Source organism: Cololabis saira, chromosome 14 (genome assembly GCF_033807715.1).
Source record: "Cololabis saira isolate AMF1-May2022 chromosome 14, fColSai1.1, whole genome shotgun sequence".
NCBI lineage: Eukaryota > Metazoa > Chordata > Actinopteri > Beloniformes > Belonidae > Cololabis > Cololabis saira.
Window position 1 is genome coordinate 15382813 of NC_084600.1, and position 19652 is coordinate 15402464.

At 39.3% G+C, this 19652-nt stretch overlaps 1 protein-coding gene across 1 annotated transcript in view; it reads left to right on the top strand.

Moving 5' to 3' along the window:
* The first annotated feature begins 2161 nt into the window (after window positions 1-2161).
* Window positions 2162-19652, top strand: part of ubash3ba (ubiquitin associated and SH3 domain containing Ba) — a 34939-nt gene continuing 17448 nt past the window's right edge. Inside the window, exon 1 of the mRNA XM_061739887.1 lies at window positions 2162-2668. Within this exon, the coding sequence (XP_061595871.1) occupies window positions 2526-2668 (143 nt within the window). The 5' untranslated portion in view covers window positions 2162-2525. The remainder of the gene's footprint in view (window positions 2669-19652) is intronic.

The window sequence follows — 19652 nt, forward strand, 5'->3', positions numbered from 1 at the left end:
TCAGTAAAAAGAAAAGAAAAAAGTTATGGCATTTCCTAACAAGAAAGGATATTATATTTGGGACCACCATCGAATGTTAAAATAGGTGACTTTGTACTCAATAAACTGTTGATCCTTGCCAAGTTCTTTATTCATACATGCAAATGGAGAAACAGAAAACCAAACTTTTCAGCTTTTAAAAGCCTAATAAACAACCATCTCAGTGTCTTAAGACTGATTAAAAAAAAAAAAAAGGTAAACAGCTCGTTAATGCCTATATAGATCTTAAGATATTTGAAAATGCTTCTCATGGTTTTTCTCATATTTTACTATTATAATTGTATTTATTTATTTCATATTTATTTTTTTTACTTTTGACTTATCTGTTACATTTACTGTTGCACTCTTACAGTGATGCAGAATGTGTTGTGTGCCTTATAAATCTACATGCGGTTTTATATGTTTTATATGCCTCAAGTATTTGTACAATACTCAAGTGTTCAATAAAAATAAAAAAACAACAAAAATAAAAAAAATTGAGACCACCCTCGAAGATAAAATAGTTGACTTTGTCTTCAATAACCTGTTGATCCTTGACAAGTTCTTTATTCATACATGCAAATGGGGAAACGCCTACGCCTATACGCCTATATAGATCTTAAGATATTTGAAAATGCTTTTCATGGTTTTTCTCATGTTGTATTATTATAATTGTATTTATTTATTTACTTGTTTTATATTTAGTTGTTTTTTTTAGTTTTTTTTGTTTTTAATTTTGACTTATCTGTTACGTTTACTGTTGCAATCAGAATCAGAAGCAGAATCAGGTTTATTGGCCAAGTTTGAACATTGTCCGACAAGGAATTTGACTCCGGTTATTTCACTCACTGTACCCAGATTTAAAAATAGCAAACAGTAAATAAACAAATGTGGCACTTATTAACATATATACAATTAAAAAACTGAAAGGTGCAGCAGTAAGAGGTAGACATGATAATGACGGCTCCAAATAACATATACAATTTTTTTTTTAAAGTGAAAGGTGAAGCAGAATGAGGCAGACATGATTATTGTTGGAAGGTGCATTGTTACAGCTTGTGATAGTGTTATTATAATAACTGTTATTATTGTTATTGCACAGTGATTGATTTCTCTGAGACTCTATTAATTGTGAGAGTTCATCAGAGCAACAGCTTGGGGGAAGAAACTGTCCTTGTGTCTGGAGGTTTTGGCGTACAATATCCAGAATGTGTTGTGTGCCTTATAAATCTACATGCTGTTTTTATATGTCTCAAGCAGGGGCGTCAATTGGGAATGGCAAGGTATGGCAGCCGCCACACCTTGGCTTCAAGGGAAAATGTAAATGTTTGTTTTTTAAATACATTTATGGAATTACTCTGTGTCTATTTGTATTGATTATTCTATTACTTAATACATATAGAATAACTACAAATGCAAATCAGAACAACATGATTGATTTCACTAGTTATTATACACTGCAAAAACTGAAAATCTTAACAAGAATATTTGTCTCATTTCTAGTTAAAATGTCTAATTTTTAGTAAAAAAAAATCTCATATCATTTAAGACAAGACTCAAAAACAACCATTCTCACCTGTTTCAAGTAGATTCTCACTTAAAATAAGTGGAAAAATCTGCCAGTGGAACAAGATTTTTTTTGCTTGTAATGAGAAGATAAATCTTGTCCCACTGGCAGATTTTTCTTCTTATTTCAAGTGAAAATTTACTTGAAACAGGTGAAAATTGTCAAATTATTTATTTAGTTATTTTTTTCTGGTGATGAATCTTGTTTTAAGTGTAATGAGATTTTTTTACTTAAAAATTCGACATTTTAACTAGAAATAAGACAAATATTCCTGGTAAGATTTTGAGTTTTTGCAGTGAGCGAGACTGCATTTGAAAAAGTTCCAATTTTCTTGACCACACAGATAAGCTCCATAGCAGACTTCTGTGATGAGTATTTGCTGGACGTGTTGATTGATACTCTAGTTAAGTTCTGTGACTCGTAACCTTGCCATACCTTAGCTTCCACTGAATTGACGCCACTGGTCTCAAGGATTTGTACAATATTCAAGTGTTCAATAAAACATAAAAAAAGAAAAAGCCCTGGCATTTCCTGTCCTCTGACAGAAGCGCGCTGCGCCTCTGACTGAAGGGGGCGCGCTCCCGTAGTGCAGCAGCAGCAGCAGCAGCAGCGTCGTGCACCCCGAGACGTCCGCTATTCGGGTCCATTCATAAGTGAGAGCTTTCCCAGGGAGGAAGCTCGCCTTTTTTCCAGTTTTGAGGAGCGAATGCGAGGCTGGGACGGAACCGCAACATGTCCAGCGCGGCGCAGGACGCGCCAGAGACGCACAAGTCACTTCCCGAGAGCGCGCCTGCCTTGTTTTGACTCCAACCATCCACCATCCACGCAGGCTTCCGCCCAACCAACACTCTCCCTCAGTCACACACACATACAGGGGTTTATTTGAGCACTTCGTTGATGAATGAACCCCCTGCCGGAGGAGTCGTGGACCTGATAGCGGATGGAGCAGCCGGGCATGGCCGCGAAGGAGGACCTGTACGCCAAAGTGACCCCGCGGAGGCAGCGGCAGAGCCGGAGCGCCACCATCAAACACGGGTCCACGCTGGACGTGCTGCTGTCCATGGGCTTCCCCAGCACCAGGGCGTGAGTCTGACACCAGACCAGCTCCTCTGCTGGCAGCACCAGCTGATCACACCTCTGCTCATGCTGCTGTTGCTGTTAACTCTTAAACCTAAACTATGGTTCAGTGTGAAATCCACGCAGAGCCTACGGCGTAGGGTACGCGGCGACGCACACCGTACGGTGTGCGTCGCCGCGTACCCTACGCCGTAGGCTCTGCGTTGGTGTAACGCGGAACCATAAATCAGCTTTAAGAAATTGAGATTAGAATAGGCTTGCCACCCGTCCCTTAAAATACGGAATTGTTCCGTAATTGGGAATTAAAAGTTGCATTCCGTATTGAACAAATACGGACACATATTATGCTCTTATTTATTGATGTAATAATATACAGGTGAAGGTCGGAAAATTTATTTTTAAATTTCAAAACTTTATTCTTAGTAAATTCAACTAAAGGTGAAACAAATATATTATTTCCCACTACATTCAAAGTGAGATATTTCAAGCCTTTATTTGTTATAATGTTGGTGATTATGGCTCACAGTTTATGAAAACCCCAAATGAAAAAATCTATATTATTAAATCAATAAAGAATTCAATCATCAAAATAATAACAAATAAAGGTTTAACATATCTTGCTTTGCATGTAATGACACTATGTAATATATTAGTTTCACCTTTTAAGTTGAATTATTGAAATAAATTAACTTTTACACCATATTCTAATGTTCCGACCTTCACCTGTAGGTTATATTCTACATCTGGGCTGATGGACGTACACACCATAGGAGGATATTTCAGTTGCTAGTATGGTTGGATGTCTGTACAGTCATGCAAGTTCAATGCTATTAAAGCATTTTAAACTTTAAATCAAAGCATTTAGTTTTTTCATATAAAATAAATACATTTCTATGCAGTTTAGAAGTTTTGGGGATGTCCCTTTTTTGGGGGTCTGCGTTGCTGAAATCGGAGCATCCCTTATTTCTATTTCTGAAAGGTGGCAACCCTAGATTAGAATAATCTCCAGTTTGTATTTCATGGACACGTGTTGTTACACGGTGTTTGTATTCTAGTGGCTACAGAGGTGGGCTTGTGTCTGGAGGACCCGGGTTCCAGCCCCTCTTTTTTTTACTGTCTTATAAATTAGTTTTGCAGTGTTTGATTATGAGGTATTGTGGTTGCACTGCCTATTTAATCCTGGATGAGTCTTTACAGAAATTAACTTTTTCATAAATCCATTAGTTGTAAGTATCTATTATTATTGATTATGCTCAGGATAATGTAAGGCTTGAGGTCTGATCTGAGTTATTCCTGACAAAATGAATCATGACAATTGGAATATTATCCAGGACTACAAGACAAGATGAACCACCTTGGGCCCCTGAACAAGGCCCTTACACTACAAAAACTCAAAATCTTAACAAGAATATTTGTCTTATTTCTAGTTAAAATGTCTCATTTTTAGTCAAAAAAATCTCATTACACTTAAAACAAGACCCATCACTGGAAAAAACAAAAGTTTTCACCTGTTTCAAGTATTTTCACTTAAAATAAGTAGAAAAATCTGCCAGTGGAACAAGATTTTTTTGCTTGTAATGAGGAGATAAATCTTGTTCCACTGGCAGATTTTTCTACTTATTTCAAGTGAAAATTTACTTGAAACAGGTGAAAATTGTCAAATAAGTTATTTTTCTGGTAATGACTCTTGTTTTATGTGTAATGAGATTTTTTGACTAAAAATGAGACATTTGAACTAGAAATTAAACAAATATTTCTGGTAAGACTGTGTTCTTGCAGTGTTGTTGTTGTTGTTGCTGTTAACTCTTAGAAATTGAGATTAGAATAATCTCCAGTTTGTATTTCATGGACACGTGTTGTTACATGGTGTCTGTTTTTCCCTCTTCTTATACGGGGGTATTCTAGTGGCTACAGATGGGCTTGGGTCTGGAGGATGATGTTTTGAACAGTACACCTCCATAATTTAGGCTAAAGTAATGGTAACACCCGGTAATCATCTTCACCATAGAAGCTTTCCACTGCCCCTCTAGAGTTGAGCGCTAATATTCCTAAATCTACACCAAATTGTCTTTTTTAAGCAAAACTTTCTTAAAATTTGCAAAATAGTCTTCGTATTTTCTTCAAACATCTTGTATTACTGTCTTAGAAATGTGTTTTACAGTGTTTGATTATGAGGTATTGTGGTTGCACTGACTATTTAATCCTAGGTGAGTCTTTACAGAAATTACAGAAATAACTTTTTCATAAATCCATTAGTTGTAAGTATCTATTATTATTGATTATGCTCAGGATAATGTAGGGATTGAGGTCTGATATGAGTTATTCCTGACCAAATGAATCATGACAATTGCTAAAAGCGTCTGCTAAATGGCATTAGTAGTAGTTATACTGCTAGGAAATATTCAATAGAGTCAAAAATGACTCATAAACCACTTTTTCATTTGGTCGTAATATTTTCCGCAATTGTAATTCCACTGATGTGTACTTTTCCACTTTTTAAAGTAAATGCTCAGGGTTGTTATTCAGGTGAGATTCACCCTCCAGATACTTTTCATTCATTTTGAAGAAGTTGTCAGGAAACCAGCAGTTTTGGTGTCTGACTAGTTTATGGATTATAAAAAATATTGAACATCTTCTGGCAGCTATTTGTGTTTGTGATCTTAAACGAAACGTCTTAGATCAGAAGTTAATTCCCAAACACATGCCCATGAATTTGGCTCGAAGCCATAGTCTAATTTGTTCAAATAGGCTTTGAAGCCTGTTTTTGAGTTGAGTCTTTTTAAAGGCTGTGATTTAAAAGAAAGAAGTTGAAGATTATGTTTTTAGAAAGATATCAAGCTTCCTTTTCAAGTAGAAACTTGTTTGCATTGCTATGACATAAACTTCAATTTATTTTACGTCCCTTTAGAATAAAATTAAGGATTTATCGTCATAGCACAGTAATCATTCAGTGCACACATGTACTGTACACATTAGAAAGGTAGAATAATAAATAAAATAGTACATTCTTATTCATTCAATACATTCCTGTCGTCATTCACAACCATCAACTTAGTGCCACTGTAGTGCAAAATAAATATGACGGTGTATGATCATTTAAGTTCCTGCTGTCAGAGGCTCTAACATATACTCTAATGAATTGAACAGTGTCATTTCACACAAAGCTCTTTTTCCATGTTCATCGTGCCTGAAAAACGGTCTCCCAGGTATCTGGAATAATGTGAAATTGTCCCCTTTTGTTTCCAGTGGCAGTTATCTCAAAGCACTATGATTAGTTTCGACAGTCTTTTTTTTCTTTGTTCCCCTTGTAATGGATGACATGTAGATGGAAATGTAGCAATGGCTCTTTTTCTAAGGAGGGCAGAAGTATTGAAAAGTCCTCCCTGATAGCGTATCTCTATAATTGGGTCTTTTTTTTTTTTCTCATCATCTTCAAAACTGCCCGAGGTTGTCCGAGCTTTGATAGTTTACACTTCGACTGTCTCTGCTCCGGCTTAAAGAACCACTGCGGAGAAGATGGGTGGCTGGGCTTTGTCGTATTTTCACATTTGCACATGTTTGAAGCATTTGATTAACAGCTAAACATATTTAGTGACAGGCTGTTGATGGTGGACCAACATCTGTAAACAGACACTACAATCATTGTAAATATCAGAAATATAAGGAATGAGGGAATGTTTAAAACGGTGGAAGATGTGTGTTAATACTCCAAAATAAAATAGTGTGTGAAATCGTTAGAATTGCAGTTTAAATCAAGAATTGATTGAACTGCAACGTTCAGTTCTCAGTTTCTTGATTGAGTCATTGTTGTCGCGGTCATTTTCACATCCGTGCAGACGTGTCTGCGTAACGTAAGCCACCAGGCTGAATGTGTTACGTTTCAGGCTGAGCTTGAAACAACCTTGAGTTTGGGAGGAGAGGAGGAAGAAGGAATAATGGTCAAATAAGTGACCAGGTCTTTGCTTCATGGAACAACAGCTTCATTGTGTCTGAGGGTCTGTTCTCAGGCAGTGGCGAGCGTGAATCACACGCACGCAGAGAAGTGGCCCTTCTGCTTTTTCTGAAGGAGATTTCCTTCTGACCGACCCAGAACCGGAGTAATCAGATAGGAGCTGCACGGCCAGTGGCCTCGCTCTCTGGTTCTGCTGCTCGTGTCGGATGTTCAGATTTGGAAGCTGATGCCGCTGAGATGCAACGCAGCTTCATCAGGTTACATCTGTAGCTTCTCCTCTCTAGATTTGGAATCAGTGTGTTGCTGTTCATTTGATAATAAAACAATAAAGTGGGATGAAATAAAACACTGAAAGTGTCATGATGGCCTTCCTTTGAACTTTTCACTGAGCCGCCTTCTTTTTTTTGAGAGGATCGATCTTGTATAATTTTTGGTTTACTAAGAATCATAGGGATGATCAGTTGTTATGATCGGTTTCTGCTCCGCACCAACCCGACAAACCCTCTCATGTTTGATGACAAGTGACCCATTTGTCCTTCAGACAAATTATGGTGTGGCCTGTTATTAGTTTTAACCATTTTTGTATCATACTTTTCTCAGTATTTTCGACTTGGTTCTTGTAAATGTAAATGTACTTTATTTATATAGCCCTTTACAGCCAACTCTAGGTGCACCAAAGTGTTTTACAGAATAAAACATAGAGAAATACAACATACAATCATAAGACAGAGCAAAAAATAAATAGAATTAAAGCTGCAAGCAGCGATGGACGGGCATATCAGAAATGACACCACCCACGAGTCTTTATGTCAAACCATTCAAAAGTTATGGCAGAAAATAGGGACTATCAAATATAGACCAACCAGATGAAGGGGGGCGCGCTTTTTGGCATCTATCGTTGCCACGGTAACGCTTTTGACTGAGAAAAGTAATGCGCGTCGTCGCAGGATCGAGACGCACATTTTGATGTATAACATACCTGGGTGCACGTTACGGTTCGGGCCGTATTAACGGCTGAAAAAATGGCATAAATTGCGCCAAAATTACACTATTAATTCAAAAATGGCCGACTTCCTGTTTGGTTTCGGCCATAGCGTCAAGAGACTTTTCTTTAAGTTGCGACATGATACAGATGTGTACCGATTTTCGTGCATGTACGTCAAACCGTATTGTGGGGCATGAGGCACAAAGTTTTTTCTGTCTGAACCAATCAGATGAAGGGGGGGGGGGCGCGCTTTTTGGCGTCTATCGTCGCCACAGTAACGCTTTTGACTGAGAAAAGTAATGCGCATCGTCGCAGGATGGAGACGCACATTTTGATGTATAACACACCTGGGTGCACATTACGGTTCGGGCGAAGAAGCGGCCGAAGAAATGGCATAAATTGCGCCAAAATTACACGATTAATTCAAAATGGCCGACTTCCTGTTCCGTTTCGGCCATGGCACCAAGAGACTTTTCTTGCGACATGATACAGGTGTGAACCGATTTTCGTGCATGTACGTCAAACCGTATTGTGTGGCTTGAGGCACAAAGTTTTCTAGGGGGCGCTGTTGAGCCATTAGGCCACGCCCATTAATGCAAACCATGAAATATCACATTTTTCGCCAGGCCTGGCTTGCGTGCAAAATTTGGTGACTTTTGGGGCACGTTTAGGGGGACAAAAAGGCCCTCCTTTCGTCTGGAAAAATACAAACGAGAAAAAAAAAAATTCCTACAGATACAATAGGGCTAATAAAAGAAAAAGAGTAAAAAGTGTCACCACACTACTGGGTATTAAAAGCCATTCTAAATAAATAGGTTTTAAGCCTTGATTTTAAAAAGGCCCAGGTCAGAGAGTTACCAGGGGAGCTTGTTCCAGAGCCCGGGGGGGGGGCGGCAATCGAAAGGTCAGCCCAGCGCTTGACCTTTGACCTGGACACTTCCAACAACAGTTGGTTTGAGGATCTCAGCACCCTGCCATGCTCACGCACCGTTAAAGCTCCGATAAATAGGGTGGGGCAAGGCCGTTGAGGACTTTAAAAACAAACATTAAAAGTTTAAAATCAATTCTAAAATGGACAGGAAGCCAATGGAGTGAATAGAGGACCGGAGTAATGTGCTCACGTCTTTTAGTGTTGTGTTGTGACTTGTGAAGTATTGAAAGAAAAACGTGCTTCATCGTTCTTCCTTAACTTCCAGGACTGGTCCAGGACTGGTCCAGGGTTGGGCCAGGACTATCTCAGCTGTCCTCAACCGACTGAGATCATAGTGACATAAGTACAAGTGGTACTGTATATGCGTGAGAGCAGTTTTGGAGGTGTTGCTTCTGCTAAAAATAGATAAACTTACTGGAATTGCACTTTTAAAACTAAAACACACCACAAGGTGTGAAAGGAAATTACATTGTGAAAAATGTTGTGACGCAAAAATAAATGAGACATCTGCAGTCTTTTATGCAGCCATGTATGAAGCAGCGGTCTGCCCTAAAACAGCTGAGTCTGACTAAAAAAAGTCACATGATGCACGGTACAGACAGGTTTAATGGTGCATAGCCCCTTTTTAGAAAATAATGTGTTAATTATGAGTGAGTGCCGCAGAAAGGTGATTAGCAAAACGTGATACATTTCCTTTAGGTCTTTGGCGCCATGTATTGCTCTCACAAACTTTGCCGCGTGCTTTACCAAAAGTGCCTTATGAAATTTAGTCCACATTTGGCTCCCAGCACCAGCCCGGCGCTGTAACTGAGCCATAAGTGCTATAAGTAGCCCAGATTAGGCCTGAATGTGTCTGCTATGAAGGTAAGATGTGTCAGCGTGACCAGCTCAGTGAACAGAAAAGTACTGCTGATCTATGTCGTGTGCTTGTCTGCTTTAAGTTGCTTTAAGTTGCTTAGTAGGTTTTGACTATTCAAAATTTAAGAGTGAATGTTTAGTGGACATCTAGATGTTGATCATATGCAGTTTTGAGATATTTTTTATGTAGCAAGTTTAGTTAAAAAGTTTACTTTTTAACTTTTTTTGGTATTATCTTGATATTTCATGCAGATTAATCGTCTGTAAGCTCTGCCATGTTTTCCATTGTGCTTCTCAGAGTCAGTGGAGCAACTGAGCTGTTACACATCTTGCCGAGATAAGATTGTATAGACTAAACTCATAGTTTTTTCCACAGTGTCTGTCTGTGGAGGCTTGTGTGAGTTTAAGAGGAAGTCTGTGTACATGCTGACTGTGGTGCATTGTTCCCCTACCTACATCGGTTTCATAACCCTTTTCTTAAGCAGAACTCCACTCTCCTATAACATGCAAATGTATCACGGGAAAACCACTCTTTAAGTTATTATATGACATCTCCATAGATTAGTATTTGAGCATGGGCACACGTGTAACATTTGAGTGCTAAATCATGCATCAACAATCGACCCTGAGCTCATAGTCAAGGCGACCAAGAGGAAGCTGCTCATTTCCGGAGGTGGCTTGTGACATTTACATAGCACTCTTCTGAGACGCTAGTTCACACTTGTGGTTTTTCCACCTGATCGTTTGGTATTCTCACTGAGCTATCATGATTTTTCTCATTTCTCATACGGGAATGTCACATCCTGCATTCTGCAATGCTACAAAATGGGCCAAGTATACACGACTTTGAGCCCTCTTGAACCTCTTCATATAAAGAACTTTTCAGCTGACTCATATGATCTATAAATTGAATTTCCAGCCTTAATCAAAGGCAGAAGGTCTTGATTTTGTGATGTTTTAAGGCTTCGTCAGTGTGCATACCAACGAGCCGGGGCTTCCACGCTTAAACACTGTCTTCTCTTCCGTTTGTGACGCATCCTGGGACTTTGAGGATTGCTCTGTGATGCATCTTGATTCCGGCACTGTTCCCCAAATGCAGCATTCATGGTGAATCATTTACTCTGTGCACTTTGACTTGTTTCACTGTCACCAAGAGCTAAAAATAACACTCTGAAACAATGCAGTTGTGACATGATAATCCAGTAAATTTTGATATCGACATCCTTTATTGGCACAAAAGCACTCAGGGTGATATACTGATGTCGATCCCTGACTTGCTCAAGAACTTCGTCCCTTTTGTTCAGCGATAATGAAGCAAGACGGCTGTTTTAGAGATGTGGCATCGAGATGCTGCCTTGTCAAACGCACAACACAAGAGCTGGCCTTGTTGGTGAAGCTGCTGACACAAAGTTTATGTCGAAACTATTTCTTTTGTAAGGTAAAAATAAATGCAGACTGCTGGAAGCAGATTTAGCACAAATATTCTACTTGTAAGCATGACTCAATGGATACTTTGAGGACCATTTACAGCATAAAAATCAATTGACAAATTTCACCCACATTTTTAATTCAGCGAAAAGAAATAAATCAATAGACTTTCATATTAAACGCGCTTCAATTATTCACTGTAGCTCTGCCAAACGTAAAGAAGTTATCACTGTCAGTGAGTTACAACCTCCAGCTTTGTATAAAACCCAACTTTTTTTTAATAATCCAATTTTTGGATCCAGCGAGGAAATTAATGGCCTTTAGAGCAGATGAAGTCATTAGCAGGAGAAATTCAAGTATCCAGCTCATTTTACACCCCGAAAGCTGAGCTAAATTACTTTTCTTTTTTGTTAAATAAGAGCTGAATCAGTCTCGATATGTGATATGTTTTAATTTGCATAAACCATATTTTACGAGTTTTTAAATGTAACCCTGAACTCTAACAAATATTGCTGATATGGCAGAAGCAGCTTTGTGTGTATAATGTGGCACCTTTTTGTACATAACTCATCTTTAACAGATCTGTCATCAGAAATACCTCTCAGTCACACACCAAACATGCAAAGCAATCCTTAAAAAAAAGGTTTTATAATTAAAAGAGAAGCAGGGGTGATGCCATGCTTGGGTCTGCTGAAGATGCTGCTCGGCAGATCTCAGACCAGCTTAAATGAGCCACACCAGCATGGAAAACGCTCTGTTTTAACCAAAGCAAGCTGCTTAGATGTGAAATCACGAAGGCGTCCTGTAGATAGTAGATATTTTGGTCACTTGCTTATCAACTACCCTGTATGTCACCTTGTGCAGCCTAGATTTCAATGGCAGGCACATCCTGCAGCATAGATGCAAGGTCTCGGTCAGTGTGGCACGCTAAAAGGGGAAGGAGAGAGTCAGTCTGGCTGTGACGACGCCTGGCAGCGGCACATCTGTTAATACATCTGTTTCTAATAAAAGTCAATAAACACCCAGGTACAGAAATGAGGAAGGTATTGACAAGGTTAGCCCGCTTTCTATGAACACGACGAGCACTCCGACATCTGCAGCGTTGGTTCGTCAAATGATTAATTCATGGTGTGTTACTCGTGCAGGAAGCGTGTTACTCCAGTAACTTCATGCAGAAGATCATTAACCCTTCGATCCCGCCGTATGTCTCATTCTCTGAGCAGGTGCCCAGCCCGTCTTATCAAAGTCATTTTGTGGCTTATTTTTAATGTTAAAGAAAACTTAGATGATTGTTGTTGTTGGCAGGTGAAGGGATGATTCATTCACCTGAAGGGCAGAACAGTAAGCTTGCTCGTTTCACAGATACAGCAAGAGGACATGGTTGACTTAACCAGAGCTAAATGCATCTTAGTTGACCTCTTTTTTACCAAATTACAGCGATGGGGCGGATGTGGCCTTTGCTTTTATGAAGAAGCGACTTCACTTATCACACGTTTCCATGCAAATGTCAGAGTTTTCACTCAGACTTTGAGTGAGGCAGCCTGGCCAGACACCAAGTGAAAATGCTGACGGTGGCTCGGCATTGGCGCGAGCGCGCGCGAGCTCAGCTTGATGAGTCGGTCGAAGCCAAGCGTGTCTTGCCAGCTGATGAGGGGGCTCTCTTTGGGAGCTGTTAAAAGTTGGATAGCAACATTTCTCTCAGCGCTGCCGGACTGATAAGTGGTTGGAGATGCTGGCCTGTAAACAGGAAATGTTGATTTGCCTGTCGGGTTTGAGGCAGGGAGGAGCCCTTGGGAGCGTCTAGCTGCAAGCGCTGTAGCATGTGTATATATTTGTGTGTGTCTTGTGTGTTAATTTACAGTTTCCTCTTTCATGTTTCTTACTAATGGTCCAGAATGAAAAGCATGCCGTTTATATAGTCATGGTTCGTCAAATCAAGTCGTCCAGCGGCCCGGAGAGGCGTCCAAGTTAGATGTCATAAACAGACCGGGGAATGTTTACATACGTGAAAAACCAAACACGCTAAACATGGCAAAAGCCAGCCAGAGCATTTGATCTGTAGTGGGGTCAAATGTGAAAACAGGAAATGAACACACTTACCATATGTGGCTGAAATGAAAGGCTGTTTCCAATAATGCCTGCAGCAGTAGTGCATGTGAAAATAAAGTGAAGCCACAACTAATAACAGTCAGTCTCATTTATGCTCGTAGTGTGAAACTATTCCTCTGAGGAAAAAAAAACAAAACACCTTCACACTTCTTCCATTTTCTTTTAGTATCTCGGTTCTTTTATCTTTGGAGAAGAAATGAAGTTTATATTTAATTTGTTGCTTCTAAGATCAGACCAGAGGTTATTGAAAACATTGGTGGAAGTTGTAACAGATGGTACGTGATAATCAAAATGAAATAAATGTGCCAGCTCAGAATAGTTAGAAAGCCACATTTTTGTCCCGTCAGTAAAAACACAAGTATGACACACATACTGGGGAACGTGTTTTTTTTTACTGCAGAATAAGAAAGTAAGCAATTTGTACAATCAGTGGATAAAAATAAATCATGGAGGAGGAACAACTGACAGCAAACCACATTTCACCAGCTGATAGGTACCAGGCTAGTCTTTGTGTAATTATGGTACGTTGTTGGGTATTTTGGATGTATAAAAACAACGAAAACATGTCAGCACATAGAGGTTTGATGTTATGACTGTTCGCCTTCTGCAGTGACAGGAACATATACGTTGATATGACTGAAGGACAGAAAGATGAGCCTCCGTCTGGGTGCAGCCCTCCAGGTCCATGTGGGACCTCCTGATTCTGTGGGAGATATTTTCTGGGACTTCCTGCTCCCCAGGTGGCGTTATAAAAGTCAGACCCATCAGGACTGGTTTCATCCCACCAGAAAGCCCTTTCGTAACACACCTTTAAAGCAGCATAACTGTGCTCGTTGTTTTGGACTTGAAGTAAGGACGAGACCTGAGCTCAGTGCGGGGCCTCCCGGGGTTGGTAGAGGGAGCAATGCCCAGGACTGACAGGTAGGAGCACTGGGGGATAAAATGGTGAAAAAATCGGGATTAAAAAAAATTAATGATGATGATACTTGGATTTATGTAAAGATAATTATTCCTACACATGTATATCAATAAAATATCGATATATCTATATTTTTGACCCACCCCTAGTATCAGACAGAATCGGTGTCGTCAGATCAGACGTTTAAGAAAACTGGTACATTGACTTCTTGGGGTTAGAACTGGACTGGATGCCTTACTGCCGCTTGATTGAGGTTCGGTATCAGAAACAAACATCAACCACAGACCTCGTTTAAATGTCAAATGTCTATATATACATGAAGAACTAAATTAGATATGAGGAACTTATAAAATGTTTGAAAAGGGAAGTATTTATCGATTTCTAACCTTGTTTTCAACAACGTAATACTTCCAAATTGAGTATCATATAGAATATAGATATGATAAATGTTTTGCTTTCAGTAAATTAAGCGAATATATATTTTTTGAAGTCAAAAGGAGGAAATACTCAAGTATTCATTATTAGTTATACTTTGTTTAAGATTTAGTTAAAGCAGCACAATGTAACTTTCAGCTTTTGTTGAGTTTGGCGGCTCCTTTGGACAAAAGCGGTAGTGCTTTACCAGTAGTGTGGAAGGGTTCCTACCATGCTCCTCAAAGTTACATAGTGCCAGTGAAGGCGACACAGACCCCTCAGACTAGGGCTGCACGATTCTGGACAAAATGAGAATCACGATTTTTTTGCTTAGAATTGAGATCACGATTCTCTCACGATTTTTTTCCAATATAACATTTATTGCACTTATTACTTTAACTTTGCAACAGCTGAACAAAAATATAATAACAATAAACATCTCTTGTCTTCTTTACACAAACCTTTGAATAATTTAAACAATAATAACAATTTTGAACAATATTTGTTCCTCCCTGAGTTGAACACCCTTTCAGAAAGGGGACTTGTAACAGATCCTGTAGTTCTGAGGCAACAAATTATTCCTCTGGCTGCTTTTTGCTGTAACAGCTGACATTGAACATAAAAACAATAAACATCTCTCTTGTCTTTAAATAATTTTAACAATAACAATTTTAACAATATTTATGTGCAATATGTGTCAGGTGATGAGAAAGGTAGATGTTTCTCCAAATGTAATCCACAATCATTAACAAAATATAACAAACATGACAACATGATAGTGCAGCCCTACCTCAGACCATGACAGAGGTGTCATTAAACCTGTTGGAAGTTGATGTACCATCACAATGACTCTGGAAATATTAGATTATGGTGGAAAAGTTACATTGTGTTGCTTTAAAGGTAATCTTTGTCACAATGGGTCTATAGTTCTGAGTTTTGTTGTAGGCGTAATGAAAAGCATGAAAACGAGGCTGATCTGTGTGAGGATAGCTAGTTTGCACACAAAACTCTCTTTGGAAAAATGTATCAGCTCATCATTACTGTGGCAAATCCAAGACAAAAGCTAAACTTCATATGTTGTCGGTGAAAGAAAGCAATACATTAACAGTGATATAAGTGATGGGGTCTGTGCAGCTCCCATGTGATCCCTTCACAGTGACTCAGTGATATAACAAAGCTCAGTCTGGCCTCCGGATTCTCTAGATATTTATTTACATGTGTTTACGGCACAATAAGGAAGTTATATAAGGAAGTTATTATCCACGTCCCTGTTCTTTTAGAAAACAAATTGACTGCGATCTAAGTTTTATTTACTTATTCTCTGGACATAATAAATCCTTCCCGGCTTAACGAAAAATAATTTGTGCGAAAAAGAGAGCAATAAAAGACGCTTTAAGAGTGAAGCTGGAAAATCCATCCTGCCTGTTTGCCATTTTGTAGACTACAGCCTTGAAAGACTCAACATCTACCAGTCTCATGGTTGGCCCAGATACAGGGTCATCAATAATTACTGTACGAATGCCTCACTGCCGACGTGACACTTCTTATTAATGCTCCGTGTTAAACCTCTGCATTCACTCACATGCTCTTCTCAATGATATATGAGGATGTCATGGTTAGTATATATTTATTTATGCATTCATTGACCTCCTGTGTGAAATGAGGTTTGTTATAATAAAACATTGAACTATTTTGGGACGTAGCACAGAGATTTGTTTGAAGAAATCAGCAACCTTGACATTTTACAATCGATAAAAATCCTGCAGGACAGACGGAGCTAAACTGGTGCAGGATTGTAGCATTGTAATGACTGAATTCTGTAGGAATTATAATTTATATATTATTTTTTTTATGCTTTAAACAGTAAAGGCAGAAGAAGTGAGTGAGAAAAGGACTAAAGTTGTTGTGCTGTGTGACAGGATGCAGCAGCAGCAGCAGGTCTGTGGTGCTTGGTTTTTGTAGCTGTTCAAGTCTCCGGCAGTTAACTGGTCGAAACTGTGGTGACACAGAGTGCAGTTCAAGGGGTCCTGACCACCTCGGGATGTCGGTGGCTGACGCTTGTGCTTCGGCAACTTCAGCTGTTGTCTCGACAAACAAAAAAAAGAGAAGAGTTTCTGTTTCATGTGCAGATTTATTTATGAAAAGCCAGGTCTGTTAAAGCCAACACCATGCTGCATCTGCTGTCTGACGCCTTCAGATTCAGAGAGCTTTATCTCCGGGGACAGTAAAGAACACATCACAGTACCAGGTGCAAACAAAGTAAAGACTCAACCGGGGTGAGTTGGGGTGGTGTGCAGCAGGCTGTGTTGAAAAAATCAATTTTCCGATTCTAAATCGATTTTAATATTAATTCCTAAAAATCGATTCATATGTCTAAAGATGGATTTAAATTATTATTTTTTTTTTTATCATTACATTACAACTTTTGGTATTTTTGTGTTTATGCCCAAAAAAGGATGTTTTGTTGGCCACAATGTTTTTGCCTTTTAAATATGTTTAAAGGTATGCAAACATTAAAGTTTTCAGTTATAATTGCAAAAACTGTCTATATTTCATTACTTTATATACTGTCTTGGGGTTAAATTAGCATGAAATACTAAAAACCAAATTCTCAAAAATTAAAAACCTGAAAAAGACAGAAAATGGAAAAAAATAAAACCAGAATCTGGGAAAAAATAAAACCGATTTCATACGTCGCCTGTTTGCTGCCCTGGATCGGTTTGGTAATTCTGACCCACACGATGTTTCTGAAAGCAGTTCTATCAGCATTCTGGGAGGTGATTGGTCCTTACAGCATCATTAGCCGCCAATACTTCCTGTTGAATCTCAGTATAATACTAGTATTAATATGTTGCAGAACTACAGTCATATAATTCATGCAACAGCTCAAAAAACAGTTTTAATAACACTAACCCAAATCGATATCTTAATCGAATCGGATCGAAATCTTGATAATCAATTCTGAATCTTAAGAATCTGAATCGAATTGATTCTTGATATTTGAATGGATCCCCAGCCCTGGCTGTGAGGTCCTGGTCCTGATGGAGTGGAGCCTCTTCAGTTCAGAGGGGAGCGTGTTGAAAATGTCTAAAAAATTAGACACACGTGAAGGAAAATCATGCACCTCTAATTGCTCTGCGACGGCGTGAGACCGTACCTGTGATCTTGGATCTGTTACCAGCATAAAGTGTCACTGAGACAAGAAGCCAGCCCTTAAAGGCTGCAGCCTGGATTAGATTTTGTGACGCCGCAGCCACATCTGCTTGTAATCTCATCATGCGTTCGGAGGAAAAATCCCCGTCTTTTCCGCCTCCACACAGTACCAGGTGGAATCTTTGAATAAGACGATTGTTACCAACAAACGGCTCAGTGTTTTAAGCCCTGTGCACACAGTGCTGGTTTGTATTGTCAGTAACCGGGTCATTTAAATATAATGCTGTATCTGAATGTGGCCTGTTGAGGTGAACGAACATGTAGCTTTCATCATGTTTGTGGCTTAAATTCATGTTTGTTTGCGCGCTGTCGTAGATCAGTCTGAGCCATCTGTCACGATCCTGCAGGCTTGCCACTCACATCTTGCACACGCTACTCTGTCATGGTGATCCCCCCCAGGGTTTTGGGACTTTGCCGTATCTAGGACCCTCTCAGTGGGACACATTTAAAAATAGCTCATTGAATTTAAACTGTAGAGCCGCAGCTATGAACGCCGTCAGCGCCGTGACACACAGATGCCGCTGCATGCATATGTGAAAGGAGTCAAATCGTGGCTTCACCATGGCACCGAGAACAAAATGTTTATCTGTTGGTAGGTTTTGATTTTGGGCTCGTTATGATGGCCATGGAGAGCAGTGACAAGCAGAGCTTGATCCCTTAGAAAAGGCACGCTGTTATTGTGAAGGTTTTGTTCTTGGGTTAGTTAATGTAATGAATGGGTGATTTACTGGCTTGGGCTTTGCTTTGTTCTTCACATAATGCAGAAAGAAGTTAAGCTCTTAAGCTGAAAGGAGATGGAGTTGCATGGTTTGGTGCTGAATTTGAAAGGCTCACTGCAGGAAAGACAATGTTCATTCTCGCAAAAACTACACTAAAAAACAATCTAAAGAGAAATTGTAGTGTAAAAAGGCCAATAAATACCAAGGTGGGGAATGATTCAGCTCAGAAATGCATTTTTATTTTAAAAGTAACATGCACAATGTCAGTATCGCAGGGACAAAAATGATATTGCAGTCAGTGATTGGCTGTTATTATTTCCCAAGTGTCATGCATTTACAGTTTATATCTGACCAATCAGACGGACTCTCGCTGCGTTTAGATGCTAAATTACCAGGAGAGTAATGTGGCAACAGAAGGGAAAGGGAGAAGTGAGGGAAATGTGTGCAAAGAAGAGTTTATCTTATCATCTATGAAATTGCGTATTGCATGTTTTTCTAACATCGTGCAGTTCCAGTTTTGGATATTTGCAGACAAGCGTGTAAATGTGATGAATCAGTGTTTCCAGAGGGGATCGACTGTAAGAGGGTTATTGATGGACCTTTTACGGCAAGTCTGACTCTTTCAGAGGCAGCGGCAGCCTTGAATACGGAGGTTATATAAAAAGACACTAATTAGATTTGAGGACTCGAGAGTAATCATGAAACCAGTTCTCTTTTGTTTTGGGAGAAAAGAAGTGTGAAGGAAATTAGAAGTGACACAGATAATCTTTGAGAACACCATCATTTCCTTTTGCATGTCCATTAGATTAAAAAGCATGGTGTCATTTCATTATTTCATCTGTTGTTTATACATTTTGTTATATATTAGGCTCACTAAGTCCGTTTTTTTTATCTTAATAATCTAATTATTAACAGTTGCTAAAGCAAGAAATGTTTTTGTTTCATCATTGTGGCTTTTTGAGGTATACATTTTATTGTTTTGTTGATTTCCTGATAGCAGAAAATCAAAATAAATCTTATTTTTTCCTTGTATTGAGTCAAAACTGAGCTCTGATGTATCCAAGTCCTCTCAGTGGTCCTTGTGATGCTCCTGCAACTCCTCGTGTGCCTGATTAAATTCATGGGACATTATTAAGAGCGTGCAGACCTAACTGAATATTGTGTCACGGGGCGGTCAGAGTGGCGATCAGGACACAAGGTTGGAAGAAGTGTCCGTAGAGCTGAGAAGCACGACTGCACGACCAGAGCGTGTTACAGGGTTTTGAAATGGACAAAACAAATGTGCGTGTTCTTTTTGCTGTATCTCAGGCCATGACCATGATCTGATAAAGTCTCTGTGCTATTTTGCAACAGTTTCCATCTGGGGATGTGGAGGAAACCGCAGTCTCATCCCTTTAGTAAGACAAACACAAAGGCAGGCCAGTTGATCAATAGGATGATTATTGGCTGTTTTGTATGCTTG